At 31.0% G+C, this 14,262-nt stretch overlaps 2 protein-coding genes across 2 annotated transcripts; one reads left to right on the top strand and one right to left on the bottom strand.

Annotated features, from left to right (window-relative positions):
• Positions 1-7,736: 7,736 nt before the first annotated feature.
• Positions 7,737-10,853, top strand: LOC120088056 (protein NRT1/ PTR FAMILY 8.1-like). The gene is made up of 4 exons (XM_039045086.1): positions 7,737-8,016; positions 8,106-8,323; positions 9,178-9,728; positions 9,871-10,853. The coding sequence occupies exons 1-4, from the start codon at positions 7,908-7,910 to the stop codon at positions 10,703-10,705; spliced, it is 1,713 nt and encodes a 570-aa protein (XP_038901014.1). The 5' UTR covers positions 7,737-7,907; the 3' UTR covers positions 10,706-10,853.
• Positions 10,854-10,900: 47 nt separating this feature from the next.
• LOC120088055 (protein OCTOPUS) lies at positions 10,901-12,995 on the bottom strand. The gene has a single exon (XM_039045085.1). It carries the CDS (start codon positions 12,771-12,773, stop codon positions 11,049-11,051), a length of 1,725 nt encoding a protein of 574 aa, XP_038901013.1. The 5' UTR covers positions 12,774-12,995; the 3' UTR covers positions 10,901-11,048.
• Positions 12,996-14,262: the final 1,267 nt, after the last annotated feature.

Genomic DNA, 14,262 nt, shown 5'->3' with positions numbered 1-14,262 from the left:
TTGTTGTTGTGCAATGGTAATTCCACCGACTTAAAAATAAATTTTAACACAACTTTGGTGCTAAATCACGTATGTCGATTGTTCTCCAAATACAATTTCTTACTTCATGCGTGTACTCGCCGGAACTAGGAATGGAATCGTCTAAGAAAGAATATTTAGAACAGTGTTTTAGGAAGGGAAAAAACAGAGGAAAAGAGAAGAACAACCGAAAATGCCAATGTATATAGAGGTGAAGAACAAAAAATGTTTTCATTGAAATGAATTGGCTTTGAAAACATTCAAAAAAATAAATAGTCTCAATGTTTTAATTAATTAATCAATTAAATATTTTAATTAATTATCAAAACTGTTAGAAGAAATAAATTTATTTCTAGTCCATTAATAAATGGTTACAATAAAAAAAAAAAGTTAAAAATAAGATCTTTTTGCACAAGCATAATTATCCAAACTCATCTGTCCAGCCAAATGAACACCGATGACACACATGTGAAAAAAGACTCTAATTTCCACCACATCCATAATTTGGAAATTCATTTATATTTCTTTATATTTATACTCATTCTTCATTGTCAAAACTTCCAATGTGTGACAAGAGTTTTCAAATCCTTTTCATTCCCAACACCGCACTCTGTATTTGTTAAAAACAAAAACAAGAGCAAACCGTTTTTTTGTTTTTGTTTTTTTTATGATGTTTACATCTACGTATTAACCATTAAATCATCCTATCAATTATAAAGATGTTTTTTTATTTCTTAACCTATATTTTAAGGATTTTCGGTTAAAACTCCCTTAAGAAGAAATCCTATCTATCTCTCCTTTATTTTATTTCATTTATTTAATTTTAGTTTTCAATTATTAATATTTTTCGATGTGCTTATATAAAAATCAATTCTAAATGAGTGTGGCATGTGAAAGTAAACTGCGAAATGTAAAACAGATTTGAAAACGACTTTGCAGGATTGAAGATAAGAGTTTTGGAATTCAATGATTCATCATATGATTTATATAATATTAAATGAGAAAAATTAAATATATATTATAAAGTCCTCCATTGAATATTCTAGCTTTGAAAGAGCTGCTTAGCTCGCTTGCACTTTCTCTATTAAACCTACCCCTCATATTTTGACGTCATGTTCACATAAATGCTCATTTTTAGCCTTATTATACTATATAATAAAGTATTGAAGTGACGTATTCATTTATTTAGGTTCAATTATAAATTAAGATGTCTTTTGTAGTGTAATAGAGGAATCTATTCTTAAAAAAATAAAAAAGGAAACAGTAGTAATAAAGGAGATTTCAATGGTATTTTTCTTGATTGCTAACACATTTATATGTTAGTCCAACTATGTTCACATTGAAAATTGGAAATTTAATTGACAATTAGGAATTTAATTGTTAAACTATGGTGTTTGTGTCAATAGTTGCATAAACTTTAAATAAGGTTCAATTAATTTAATTTTTTTTTTTAAGGAGAAATTTCAAATTTCAAAGTATATAATATATTCTTTAAGCTCCATTTGATAACCATTTAATTTTTGTTTTTTAAAATTAAGTCTATTTCATCCATATTTCATATAATGATTTGCATCTTTCTTAGTAGTTTGGGGCGCTGGGATGATATAGAATGTGGGAGGTTCTGATGTCTGGGGAGTTCTGATCGAGTATGTTCAAGCACTAAGATGATATACGATATATGAAAAATGACAGTGAGATACGAAACACGTTCCGAAAATGGGCCCACAAACAATTAAAATCGGTGAGATAGGATAATGGGCCTCCAAACACTGAGATGATATAGGATGTGGAAATATACCATTTCATGTTAGGCCCCTAAACAGCCCCTTAAGTATCATGGTTGAATTCTTAGCTAAATTTCAGAAACAAAAACAACTTTTTGAAAGTTATATTTTTTAATTCTCAAAATTTGCTTTAGTTTTTTAAACCATTAATGAAAAGTATATAACAAATGAAGAAATTTAGAGATGGAAATAGTATCCATAGGCTTAATTTAAAAAAATAATAATAATAATAATGATTACTAAACAAGGCCTTAGCGGTCAATTTTAAGTCTAAGAGACCATTTGCATATTTGATAATTCCTTTTAAATTAACAAATCTTAGATGTAACTTGAAATTATTTTTCTAATAAAATCTTAAACTTGTGAGAGTTGAGACATTAGACATTTCTTAGAAATGCAAGAATATCTATTAGATGCAATATTAAAAATTAAAGAATTATTAGACATTTTTAAAAATTTAGAAACTCCTATCATGTGAAATTATATAATTAAAAAGTCAAAATGAATATAGTACAAATGGTAAAATGCATGTACTATTGACTTCAAAATTAGATCTTTGATTCCCCATCCTCATATATTAAAAAAAAAATGTCGATAGTTTCCAAAATGAAGATCTGATTTAAACGACCAGGTACAACATCACAATATTCACTAGTGGAGTAGGTAGCAGAGGGGAAGAAGCACTACACCTAGAAATCAACAACACGAAAACTTTGTTATAAATTATCTATTTTCCTTATCGGGATCGGAACTTAGAATTGTATAAATATATAGCTATTATATTTAGCTAGTATTAGTTAGAAATTTTGATATTTTGATATTTTAACTCGATACCATGTTTGAGTATCATTCTTAAACTATCTAAAAGGCTTAGATTGATTAGGTTATTATTATGTACTAAATATCAATACCCTTCTATTACTTTTAGACTTGATTAATTAGACCCAAAAAATTGACTATTATGTGAAATAGGAAGAAATGATGTCAAAACATTCAAAATCTGAAGCATTACTCATTGAAACATCAATTATTCATCTATGTCATATTAAACCACATTAGAATTTATAACATAAGGTTAAATGTATATGTTAAATCTTTCATTCACATAATTAAATGGCTAGAAAATCTAAAATATGGTATATTAATCTACACATTAATATCTAATTTAATTTAATTATCCTAAATTTAACATTTTCTTCCTTGGAAATTATCGAACTTGCTTGAGGTATGATTTCCTTTGACAAGTACAACCTCAATATTATTATGTAAACATTTCCTTAAATATATGATTTCCTTTGATAGCATATTAATATATGATTAAATCAACAAAAGTATCCTCACAAATTAAAAAAAGAAAAAAAAACTTGTTATTTATTTATCTAATGAAGTATGAAACACTCGTTAACAAGTCAAATTAATTATTATGATTAAAGTTGACGAATTATTTTATTGGAATCCAGCACACTATTATTATTATTATTATTTTAAATCATTAGATGGGGAGATATTTTCAATATTTTAAAATGTATTCTATAGGTCTATTTAATAAATTTTAAATTTAGTCTATATTTCTGATTTTAGGGTTGATTTCTTAACATTTTTTAAAAAATATTTTTATTACAAAATTTAGAAACACATTCGCATGTTGTATTTTCTTGCATAAAAGTTATTGTAATTATTTAACCAAATTCAATAAAAATTAATTTCGAGGGACTAAATTTGAAATTTATTGGTACAAAGACTAAAATTAGACATATGAAAGTATATAGACTAAAAATTGAACAAACTCTCAATTATAGGGACCATGATGATATTTTAATCTAGATTTTAAAAACTAATATTAAAATTGATTGAATTAGTCATTGATTTTGAAGTTTGTATCTATTTAATCAATAGATTTTCAAAAGTATATTATATATCTCCAAACTTTTAGTTTTGTGTTTAAAAGTTATCTTTAGCTTTCAATTCTGTGTCAATAAATCTCTGACAAGATCAAAATAAAAAAAAAAATTGATCTTTTTTTATAGAATTGAATTTAATATCTAATAATACCTTGATTAAAAATTCAATTTATTATTTATGCATTACAAATATAAAAATTTTGAATTAGAAGATGTTTCAAATTAACACATCGTAAATTTTATATTCCGTTTGACAATCATTTGGTTTATGGTTTTTGGTTTTTGAAAATAAAGCTTGTAAAATATTATTATAATCTTTTGGTTTGTTTGCTCTATTTTTTAGAAGGGTTTTAAAAACCAAGTCAAATTTTGAAAACTAGTATTTCTTAAAAACTTGTTTTTAGAATTCGGTTAAACGTCAAATATTTGATTAAAAAATGAAAACTGTAATAAATAAACTGTTAAAAAACTCATATTTTTTTAAAATAAATAAATAAATAATGAGATGGTTATCCAACAAGATCCAATTATGTAGTATTATTCTCTTCTCGTCTTAACATTCAAAGAAGGAAACTAAAAATTAAGGGCCCATTTGATAACGTTCCCATTTCCCATTCTATGTTTCATGTTCTTGTTTCTTGTTTATGTTTCTTATTTTTTTGAGAACTATAAACAGGAATGTGTTTGGTAACTATTCATTTTTCTTGTTTCTTAAAAAACAAATAGAAATAGAAATAGAAACTTGTTTGATAATCATTTCTTGTTTCTTGTATCTTGTATTTTGTTTTCCTCTTATATTTTCTCCTATTTTATAGTATAAATATAATCTAATTATTTAAAGAAAAAAATATATAGGATGAATTAAAATGTAAAAAATAATTATAAAACATTTACATTATCAAATACATATAAGTCTTGATGCAAAATTAGTAATAATACAATTATTTCTATCATTCATATGTTGCTAAATTTGATTGGAAATACTATTTCTCACGAAATTCATTTGTCTTATATGATGTTGATTGAAATCCAACTCAATTATATTATTATATAAATGTTGTATTGTAAAATATTAAAGTAAACCTAAATAAATATCTTAGTAAACAAAATTTATATAATGTAAACTTGTAACTAATTTCAAATGTACTAAAAACAATAATTTAAAATTTAAAATAATATAAAAATATGCATATATATTAAAAAAATTTAAAATTTAAGGTTACAAAATATTTAAATATACATAATAGTACGTGTCTGAAGTGTTAACTATTTTAGTTTAAAAAAGAAATAGTAAACACGATAGCAAATAATAAAAAAAATGATGAATGTAAAATATTAAAAAAATGTAATATATAGTAAATACGGTAGTAAATGGAGATTTTGAAATAGTGTTAACTATAGTTAATTGCAGGGTTTAAAATAATTTTTACTGAGGTCATTATTATATTTTGATAATAACCCTTGTCCCAAACACCTCCTTAGTTTCTTAAAATGTGAAACAAAAACATAAAATAAAAAACGAAAAAGTTATCAAACAGACCATAAATTGCTTAAAAAAAATGAAAATGTGCACATGGCAACACCCAATTGCATGAATGTTTGTATTTAAGTTATTTTTTTAAATAAAAAATAGCTTTCTAGTTTATTAAAAATATATATATATATGTTGCTTTTATAAGAGAGAAGTAAAATTTAATATTTTCAATGAAAACTTTAATTATAATATTTAACATAAGAAGAATTCTACGCCAAGTGGTAAACGAGCGCGACTTGTATTTATTTATTCATTATTTTTTTTTAATAATTTGAATATATCATGTCAAAATGAACAATATCAACAATGGTTCACATCCTCTTAGAAAAAACAAACAAACAATAGCTTACACTTTTTATATTTTTTTTGTCATTTTTCTAATATTATATTTTTTTTAACGATATGTAGAATAAAAAGTCAAACTTCTAACTTCGAGATTGATATATTAGTTGAATTATGCTCATTTTGACTTTAATATTGTATTTGTGAAAGCTTTATACATGAATGATATTTTATTATCAACGTAATTTTTTTAGTAGTAGAATGTTTGAATCTTCATTTATACGAAAAAAAAATTCAAACTTCTCTTCTTTGTTTGAATTGTATTTCATCAATGTTCGATATTCCACTGATTAAGAAATAGTCAAAATCATAAACTTAATCCACATTTAAATCAACAAACGCTAATACATTTGAGTTGATTTGAGCAAGATTTGGAGAAGACGGAACTCATAATTTTGGATCGAAGAATTTGTGAGAGAAAAATAGTAAGATTACTTCATAAATTATACCAAGATAATAAAAGACATTTGGGGCAAGAACTATCTAAAACTATAAACAGTAAATACTATTTTTATTTTGTGTCCCCAATTTGCTATAGTCAACACTATTTCAAAACCCGCATGTTATCATAACTCAAACTAAAATAATCCACGTCCCAAACATAAACAATTATAATCCAACTATAATAACTCAGAACTATAATAATCAACTTCTTGCCTCAAACGTTCCCTAAGAGATTTTTGAATTTACACTTGATTATCGTAGCAATTATTGAATGTCTTTTCCATCTTTAGTAGGCCACTAATGGAAACTATTTCTAAAATTTCAAGAGGTAAAATCTTCTTTGTTGAAACTCCAAAAATAAATAGAAATAACTTTCTATTTAGTACATGAGAATAAGGAAAAAGAAAGAACAAGACCAAATAGAAGATAATATACCTTAAAAAGCCGATGGTAATTGACTAGCATATTTCGTACACACAATTAGTTGGATTTCAAGGTTAACATAGACCATTATTAAATTTTTTGGTTTTTATTTAGAAAAATTATTTTAAATAATAAAACTGTTGAAAATTTCAGAATCTATTAATGATAGATACTGATAGAAACTGAAAAACTTTTATCAATTCTTTTATTTACTTAAAAAAATAATAGAAGACAATTATTGAAATTTAATAGAATTTCTTACCATGAGTATATTATTAAACTAATTAGAAACCCAACATATTAAGATTAAACCGTTAAATAATAAATATTGACATTTAATTTTAGTAGGTTTTATTTACACCGAAAATTAAATTATTACAAATTTCAAGAGATTAAAACCTTATAAATCACGATTCAAGGATCAAAAGTAATTTTTAGCTTTTAATGATTAAATTTGTCAATGACCTATCAAATACAAAATTAAATCTATTAGTGTGTGTTTGACCCAAGGAGTTGTGAAGTAGGGGGTTCAAAAGAAAAAGTTGTGAACTTCTCTTCTTGTTTGACCCAAAAAGTTGGTAGATTCCGTTACTAAAAACATCGATTAACTTCTTAGACTGTGGGACCCAAGTGTTCACAACTCCTTAGACTTCATGACTCTTTACTTCTCATTATTTCACTTCTTACTCCAAACCCCCCTAAGTTCAAGAACCAAGTAGACACAAAACTCAAAGTTCACCGACTAAACTTGTAATTAAAAAAAAAAAAAAGTTTCTTGTTAGGTTTTTTTTTGGGTGTGCAAGTGAGCCAATCCGCGTTGCGTTAATGTCAAATGACCATTTATCAAAAACGCAAGGATCTAAAAGAGGAAAATGAAGATTTATTATTCTTCCTCCAATGTTTGAAGATGAGAAAGAGGAACAATAATACGAGATCTAAAGAAGGTATTCAAACAAGAAGGACGGAGAAAGTAACCAATACAATTTAAGTATTTTTTGGCGTAACTAAAAAGTTAGTTTCATTGTTTTTTTTTTTGTATAAAATCCAAATTTTCCTAATGAAAACACAAATAGAAAAACTCTTCAAACACTCACTTCCTTCCCCACTTGCTTTTCATCATTCATTGTCATAGCCGCCAATTTAAGACAAAAACCTTGTTCTTCTTCTTCTACATCTTCTTCAAATTATTTTTTAATGGAATCTTCAATCATAGGTCCCACCACATTTCATTTTCAGTAGACTTTGAACGCGTGGACTTCAAAGAGTACCATCTCTACTCATTATCTTCCACTCTTTTCCTTTAATTTCATGAATCCATTGAAACAAATTCCTTGTTCTGTTCATTCCTTCTTGATCCGATTCTCTCTTTATTTTAGGGCTCCTCAAATCTTCTGAGTAAAGCAAAATCTCCTTCTCCTTCTTCTTATTCGTTTAATTTCTGAAATTCTCTTCAAATTAACCATGGGGGAAGAAGATAGTATTTACACACAAGATGGAACTGTGGATTATCGTGGAGATCCTGCTGTTAGAACACAAACTGGAACCTGGAGAGCTTGTCCTTATATTTTGGGTAATCTTTTCTTGTTTTCTTCTGTGGATTTTGATGAGTTTTCTTTCAAACTAATGGTTGGATTTGATTTGATTTGATTGTTTCAATAGGAAATGAATTTTGTGAGAGATTGGCTTACTATGGAATGAGCTCTAATTTGGTGCTTTACTTTAAGAATCATTTGAATCAGCATAGTGCTACAGCTTCTCAGAATGCGAATAATTGGAGTGGAACTTGTTACATTACCCCCTTGATCGGAGCATTTTTGGCTGATGCTTACTTGGGTCGATATCGAACTATTGCTGCCTTTTCCATCGTCTATGTCTTTGTGAGTTCTAACTCTTTGATTTTACTTTCAAATGCTATTTTGATACCAATTGAAAGCATGTTTTGGACTGATTTGGTTGATGCGTATTTAGGTAGATATCAAACTATTGCTACCTTTTCAATCATAAGAGATTGATTTTACACTTTGAAACGTGGTTTTTATACCCTTAAAACGGATTTTACATTATTAAAAACATGTTTTGAAGTCATTAAAGGAGTGTTTTTGGTTGATACCTATTTGGATGGATATCAAACTATTGCTACCTACTCGTTCGTAAAAAAAATTATTTTACAGTTCAAAATGTGGTTTTTACATTCAAATGGATAGATGTTGAACTATTGCTATCTATATGTGATTGTGAGTTCTGACCATTTGATTTCACTTTGAAACGCAATTTTCATACCATCAAAATGCTTAAAAGTATGTTTTGGAGTGATTAAAGAAGCGGTTTTGACTAATGCCTATTTGGGTAGATATTAGACCATTGTTACCTTCTTCGTTGTATGACTGATTGTGAATTCTGTTAATTGTTAAGGTGTTATGGTTTGAGTTTGATAATATTAGAATTGATTTTGAGTTATTAAAAGTATGTTTTGAGCATTTTGGTTGATGTCTACTTGGGTACATATCAAACTACCTTCTCCATTATATATATGCTTGTGTGTTCTAACCATTTGATTTCACACTTTGAAACACGAATCAGAAATGATTTCGAATGATTATAAACTTATTTTAAAGTGCTTTCATACGATTTCGCTACCACTCTCAAACAAACAGGAAATGGATTTTTTTTTTTTTTTTTTTTTTTTTTTTAAGAGTTGAAGTTTCATTGGGAAATTGTAATACACATGCAGGGGATGACACTTTTGACGTTGTCAGCTTCAGTGCCTGGCCTAAAGCCCACCTGCGTTGCTAAAGATGATTGTCATGCAACCACTGCTCAAAGTGCACTCTGTTTTTCGGCTTTGTATTTGATTGCATTGGGAACTGGTGGGATTAAACCTTGTGTTTCTTCTTATGGAGCAGATCAATTTGATGATGCTAATGAAACCGAGAAGAAGCACAAGAGCTCTTTCTTCAATTGGTTCTATCTTTCAATCAATGTTGGTGCTCTAATTGCTAGTTCTGTGCTTGTTTGGGTACAAGAAAATGTAAGCTGGGGTTGGGGGTTTGGTATTCCAGCCATCGCTATGGCGATTGCTGTCGTTAGTTTCTTTTCCGGGACTCGGTTGTATCGGAACCAGAAACCTGGAGGAAGTCCTTTTACACGTATATGTCAGGTCCTGGTCGCATCTTTTAGAAAGTATAAGTTAAAAGTACCTGAAAGCAAGGCTTTATATGAGACCACTGATTCCGAGTCTTCTATCGTGGGAAGCCGCAAACTTGATCACACAGATGATTTCAGGTTTTTTTTTTTTTTTTTTTTTTTTTGAATAGGTCCAGGTTTATTTTATATCTAAAAACCAATCTAGGCTAGTCGTAAGCTTAACTATACGATGTAAGAAACGACTCATTCTGTTATTTTCAAATTCTGTCGTCTTTGTTAGGTTCTTCGACAAGGCAGCAGTGGAGCTTGAATCAGATCAGACGTTAAAGGGCTCAGTAAACCCATGGAAGCTTTGTACTGTCACTCAAGTAGAGGAGTTAAAGGCCATCATAAGGTTGCTTCCAGTATGGGCAACTGGGATTACATTTGCTGCTGTATATAGTCAAATGAGCACTTTATTTGTATTACAAGGTGACAAAATGGATCCTCATATCGGCCCAAAGTTTGAGATTCCCGCTGCATCACTCTCCATTTTCGACACATTGAGTGTGATCTTTTGGGTCCCGATTTACGATCGAGTCATAGTTCCAGTGGCTCGAAAATACACAGGTCACCCAAACGGCATAACGCAACTGCAGAGAATGGGTATTGGCCTGTTTATTTCAATTCTAGCTATGCTATCTGCAGCTATCTTAGAACTTGTGCGGCTTCGAGAAGTGAAAATGCACAACTATTATGAACTCAAGCATATGCCTATGTCCATATTTTGGCAAGTTCCTCAGTATTTTCTTATTGGTTGTGCTGAGGTATTTACCTTCATTGGGCAGTTGGAATTCTTTTACGAGCAAGCTCCCGATGCTATGAGGAGTCTTGGCTCGGCTCTCTCGCTCACTACCATTGCACTTGGAAACTACCTGAGTTCTCTACTTATGACTATTGTCACCAAAGTCGGTACAAAAAACGGGAGGCTTGGATGGATACCAGACAATTTGAACTATGGTCATGTACATTATTTCTTTTTTCTCTTGGGGATCATGAGTGTCAAAAACTTGATTGCTTTTCTTTTCATAGCCAAGTGGTACAAGTATAAGAGACCCATCGGAACGCTTCGCTGATTGATGAAGAAAGTATGGATAGCTCACTGAAGAATGATGCAAAACAGAACAGCCTCTACATTCTGTCAGTAAATTTAGTTGATGTTTCTATGTTTGTAATACTACTCATGTTCAAACAAGAAAGTATTAAGAGTCAAAAGTTTATTTATGGATAATGTCTAAAAATTGATTGGCATTGGCTAAACACTAAAGCAATTAACAACTGAAATTGAATTCATTTATCGAACTTTATCCATCTCGTAATAAGAACATAAGTTTAATCCAAGGAACGACAACCAACTAGTTTATATAATGTTTACAATACAAAGTTTCTTGGAAGAAGAAGTGAAAGTGATGCACCTTTTTACATGACATGCTTGACATTGAAAGGAGAATTTCTCGGCCTGCTCTTTCCCGGTTTGCCTCTGCTGCTGTAGCTCCTCAATGGTGTCAAATAGAACCTTAACAAGCCATTATCAAAGTTATTTGGTGAATACCTGACACTCCGATTCCTCTGCAATGTAAAATCGTCTCTCCATCTTGAAACATTCAGTTTCGAATCGTTGCTGCCATTAAAGCCAGCTAGTTTGCTGGGATCCCGACAGCTTACGCTGTAACTGCGAATAAGCTTCTGGCTAACGCAAGAGTTTGCTTCTCCATTAGCAACACGCCTCAGCTTTTCCCAAGACTCGGCAATAGGCCGATCAACCACATTCCCTCCAACACTGCTTTCTTCATCATCAGATTTGCTTTCACCACTTCGTTTTTGGATCATACCCAGAACACTTAATACTTTACGCCATCTATGCACTTTCTTGAAAGTCTTTCGGTCAATCACAGCTGCATCAGGGACAGAATCTTTGGAAGTAACATCAGTGCCACTCAAATCGCCCTCTCTGGTTGCTTTTGAGTGAGAGTTGTTCAAATCTTTCTCTGTGATTAGAACCTTTGCACCATAGAACAACTCCGTAGTAGCAGGAGATACCTTTGCGTTTGATATTAATTTCAAGTCATCAAAGTCACCGGACGCCCCTTTTCTGTGGGAACATGAACGATCAAAACTCTTCCTCCGCCTCAGAGAAGACAGTGAATCCATGTAATAGTCTTTAGTCTGAGCCGATCCACCAGGGATCTTATCTCCTACATTCATCGGAGACCCTTCTGCTTCATCAGAAGGATCATCTTTCTCAAATCCAGTTCCGGAAAATTTGGCCTCCTCCAAAACTGAAACCATCGGCGTAATCCTTGGATAAGTTTTTCCAATCAGATACCCATCCCAAGAAGCTCTTGGCTCATCGAATGAATACCGTGAATCATCCAACGACATTCTACCTGCATCAACAGAGAATCTTGGATCTGTATCACAAGATCTTCTTCCCAATCCATAGTCTCCAACCTCGGAACGGGTCTCCCTGATTTCAAGCACTCTAGGCTTGATATCCTCTGCTTTCACCGTACCTACATTGCCATTGTTACTGAGATTCTTCCTTTTTTGCTTTTTCCTCCATTTGCCGAGCTTCTTGCTGAAGACTGAAGCCGCTTCCCAAACACTCCCAGCAATCTCTCTTAAATCTCGACCTGCATTCTTCTTCCTCCGAAATTCAAGATCTATAAACTCTTTCACCGTCTTGAACTCAGCCTCCTCTCCAGCAAAATCATCGATCGTACCCAAAGCCGGTCCAATTATCCCCTCGGAAGCCCTAAATAGTCTCTCATTCGCCACGACCTCACGCAATTCAGAGCCTAAATTCTCGGATTCGATCTCCACCTCCCGAATCGTACATCTCGGTTTATCTTCACGACAGAAAAGGTCCGACAAGGAGTTCCCGGAGCGAACATCGCAAGACTTCCGATGCTGCACCTCCGATTGTTCGATACCAGCCTCACGCTTCGCCGCAGAGTAGGATTTACTCCGACGAAGCTCCGATGAAGAATGGTTATTCGGGACAGGCGATTCCTGCTGCGTGTCGGTATCAATCCCGGCAAGGCGTTCCCGGAGACAAGAGGCGCAGAATCCGGTCACCGGCTTGCTAGGATGACGGTGACAAGTGGAAAGGCGATGGGATAGAGTTTTGAGCTGCAGATTCATGGTTGAAGATGAAGAAGGCTCTCATGTCTCATAGTTATGGAGAGAGAGAGAGAGAAGAAGGTGAAGAAGAAATTGGAAACAGAAAGGAGAAGTGGAGAAATGGAGAAGAAAAAGTAAACCCAGAAGAAACCCTGATTAAACCCTCTGTTTCTCAACTCTCAACTCTCAATTGCATAATTATTAATAATTTCTTCACTAATAAAATTGTAGCCCTAGCATTCTCATCCCCTCCCCCCTTAGCTTTCCTATACCTACGCCCGTGCTTTTCACTCGCTTCTATTGCATACATGTGCCTTCATTTATTTTATGAAAAATAATTGTTACTCTATTACTTTCCATTTATTATAAATATTATAAAAATAAATACATGCCTATTGCTCTCGGTCTTAAAACCTATCTGTCAATCTTCATGTTGTCTATATGCCTTTTATATATGCTCGTTGTCCATGTAAAACCACATCTTACTTGCTACTTTACGATGACATTTGTGAGAAATTCACTTCAAATTTCCACTCAATTTTCGTAATTTTAGTTATTTTATTTATTATTATATTATATATATATATATTATATCCATTGTGCTTCGTTATGCTCCTCAATTTCACAACACGTTATCACTACAAACTCCTATTGCTTCCATTGCTAAAGGTAGGTCATTTTTTCCCGTTTGTTATAATTAATAAATTAAATGTTATTTTTCATATTTAGTACATAATAAATTTCTAATATGAATAAAATATTTTGTGATAGTGTTGTCATGACAAATCTTACAAAATTAGAATTCGCAAACAACCCTTGACATTAATGATAATAATTATTTGTCATGGGTGCTCATGCCAAAATTCACTAGATGTTTTGAATGTCAGAGAAATAATTAAAGAAGGAAATACGACATATAGTTAGTACAACGCAATAGCTATGGTTTTCTTTCGTCATCATCTCCACGAGAGATTAAAAATGGAGTATATTACAATAAAAGATCCCCCTATCTTGTGAACAAATTTAAAAGAAAGGTATGATCATAAAAAAACACTTATTCTTCCTAAAGTTCGTTATGAGTAAATGCATTTAATGCTACAAGATTTTAAATCAGTAAGTGATTACAATTCTGCATTATTTAAAATCAGTTCAAAATTATTGTTATGCGGAGAGAAAATTACTGATCCCGATATATTAGAGAAGACATTTTTTACATTTCATGTCTCGAATATGCTCCTACAGCAACAATATCAAGAGATGTTTTAAACAATATTCTGAACTATTGATGAGGAACCACAAATCTTGATCAACTGGAACAACACCATTCCTTGAAGTGAATGTTGTGAATAATAATAATCGTGGTCGAGGTCGTGATCGTGATCGTGATAGAGGAAGAAATAAAAAGAAAGATATATTTCAACCTCGAGACGATAACGAAGAACTTATTGGTCCTGAAGTACCATATCTTAGTGCAATTGGTTCACTTATGTATCTTGCTAATAATACAATA

The sequence above is a fragment of the Benincasa hispida genome, chromosome 10 (assembly GCF_009727055.1).
Source record: "Benincasa hispida cultivar B227 chromosome 10, ASM972705v1, whole genome shotgun sequence".
In the NCBI taxonomy this organism is placed as follows: Eukaryota; Viridiplantae; Streptophyta; class Magnoliopsida; order Cucurbitales; family Cucurbitaceae; genus Benincasa; species Benincasa hispida.
Note: the sequence above shows the minus strand (reverse complement) of the source record. Positions and strands in the feature narration are given on the sequence as shown.

Excerpts from the sequence above, each read along its gene's own strand:
- LOC120088055 (XM_039045085.1), bottom strand. The coding sequence starts at position 12,773 with ATGAATCTGCAGCTCAAAACTCTATCCCATCGCCTTTCCACTTGTCAC.
- LOC120088056 (XM_039045086.1), top strand. The coding sequence starts at position 7,908 with ATGGGGGAAGAAGATAGTATTTACACACAAGATGGAACTGTGGATTAT. Across the intron at positions 8,017-8,105 it reads AGCTTGTCCTTATATTTTGG|GAAATGAATTTTGTGAGAGA; the intron begins GTAATCTTTTCT and ends TTGTTTCAATAG. Across the intron at positions 9,729-9,870 it reads GATCACACAGATGATTTCAG|GTTCTTCGACAAGGCAGCAG; the intron begins GTTTTTTTTTTT and ends CGTCTTTGTTAG.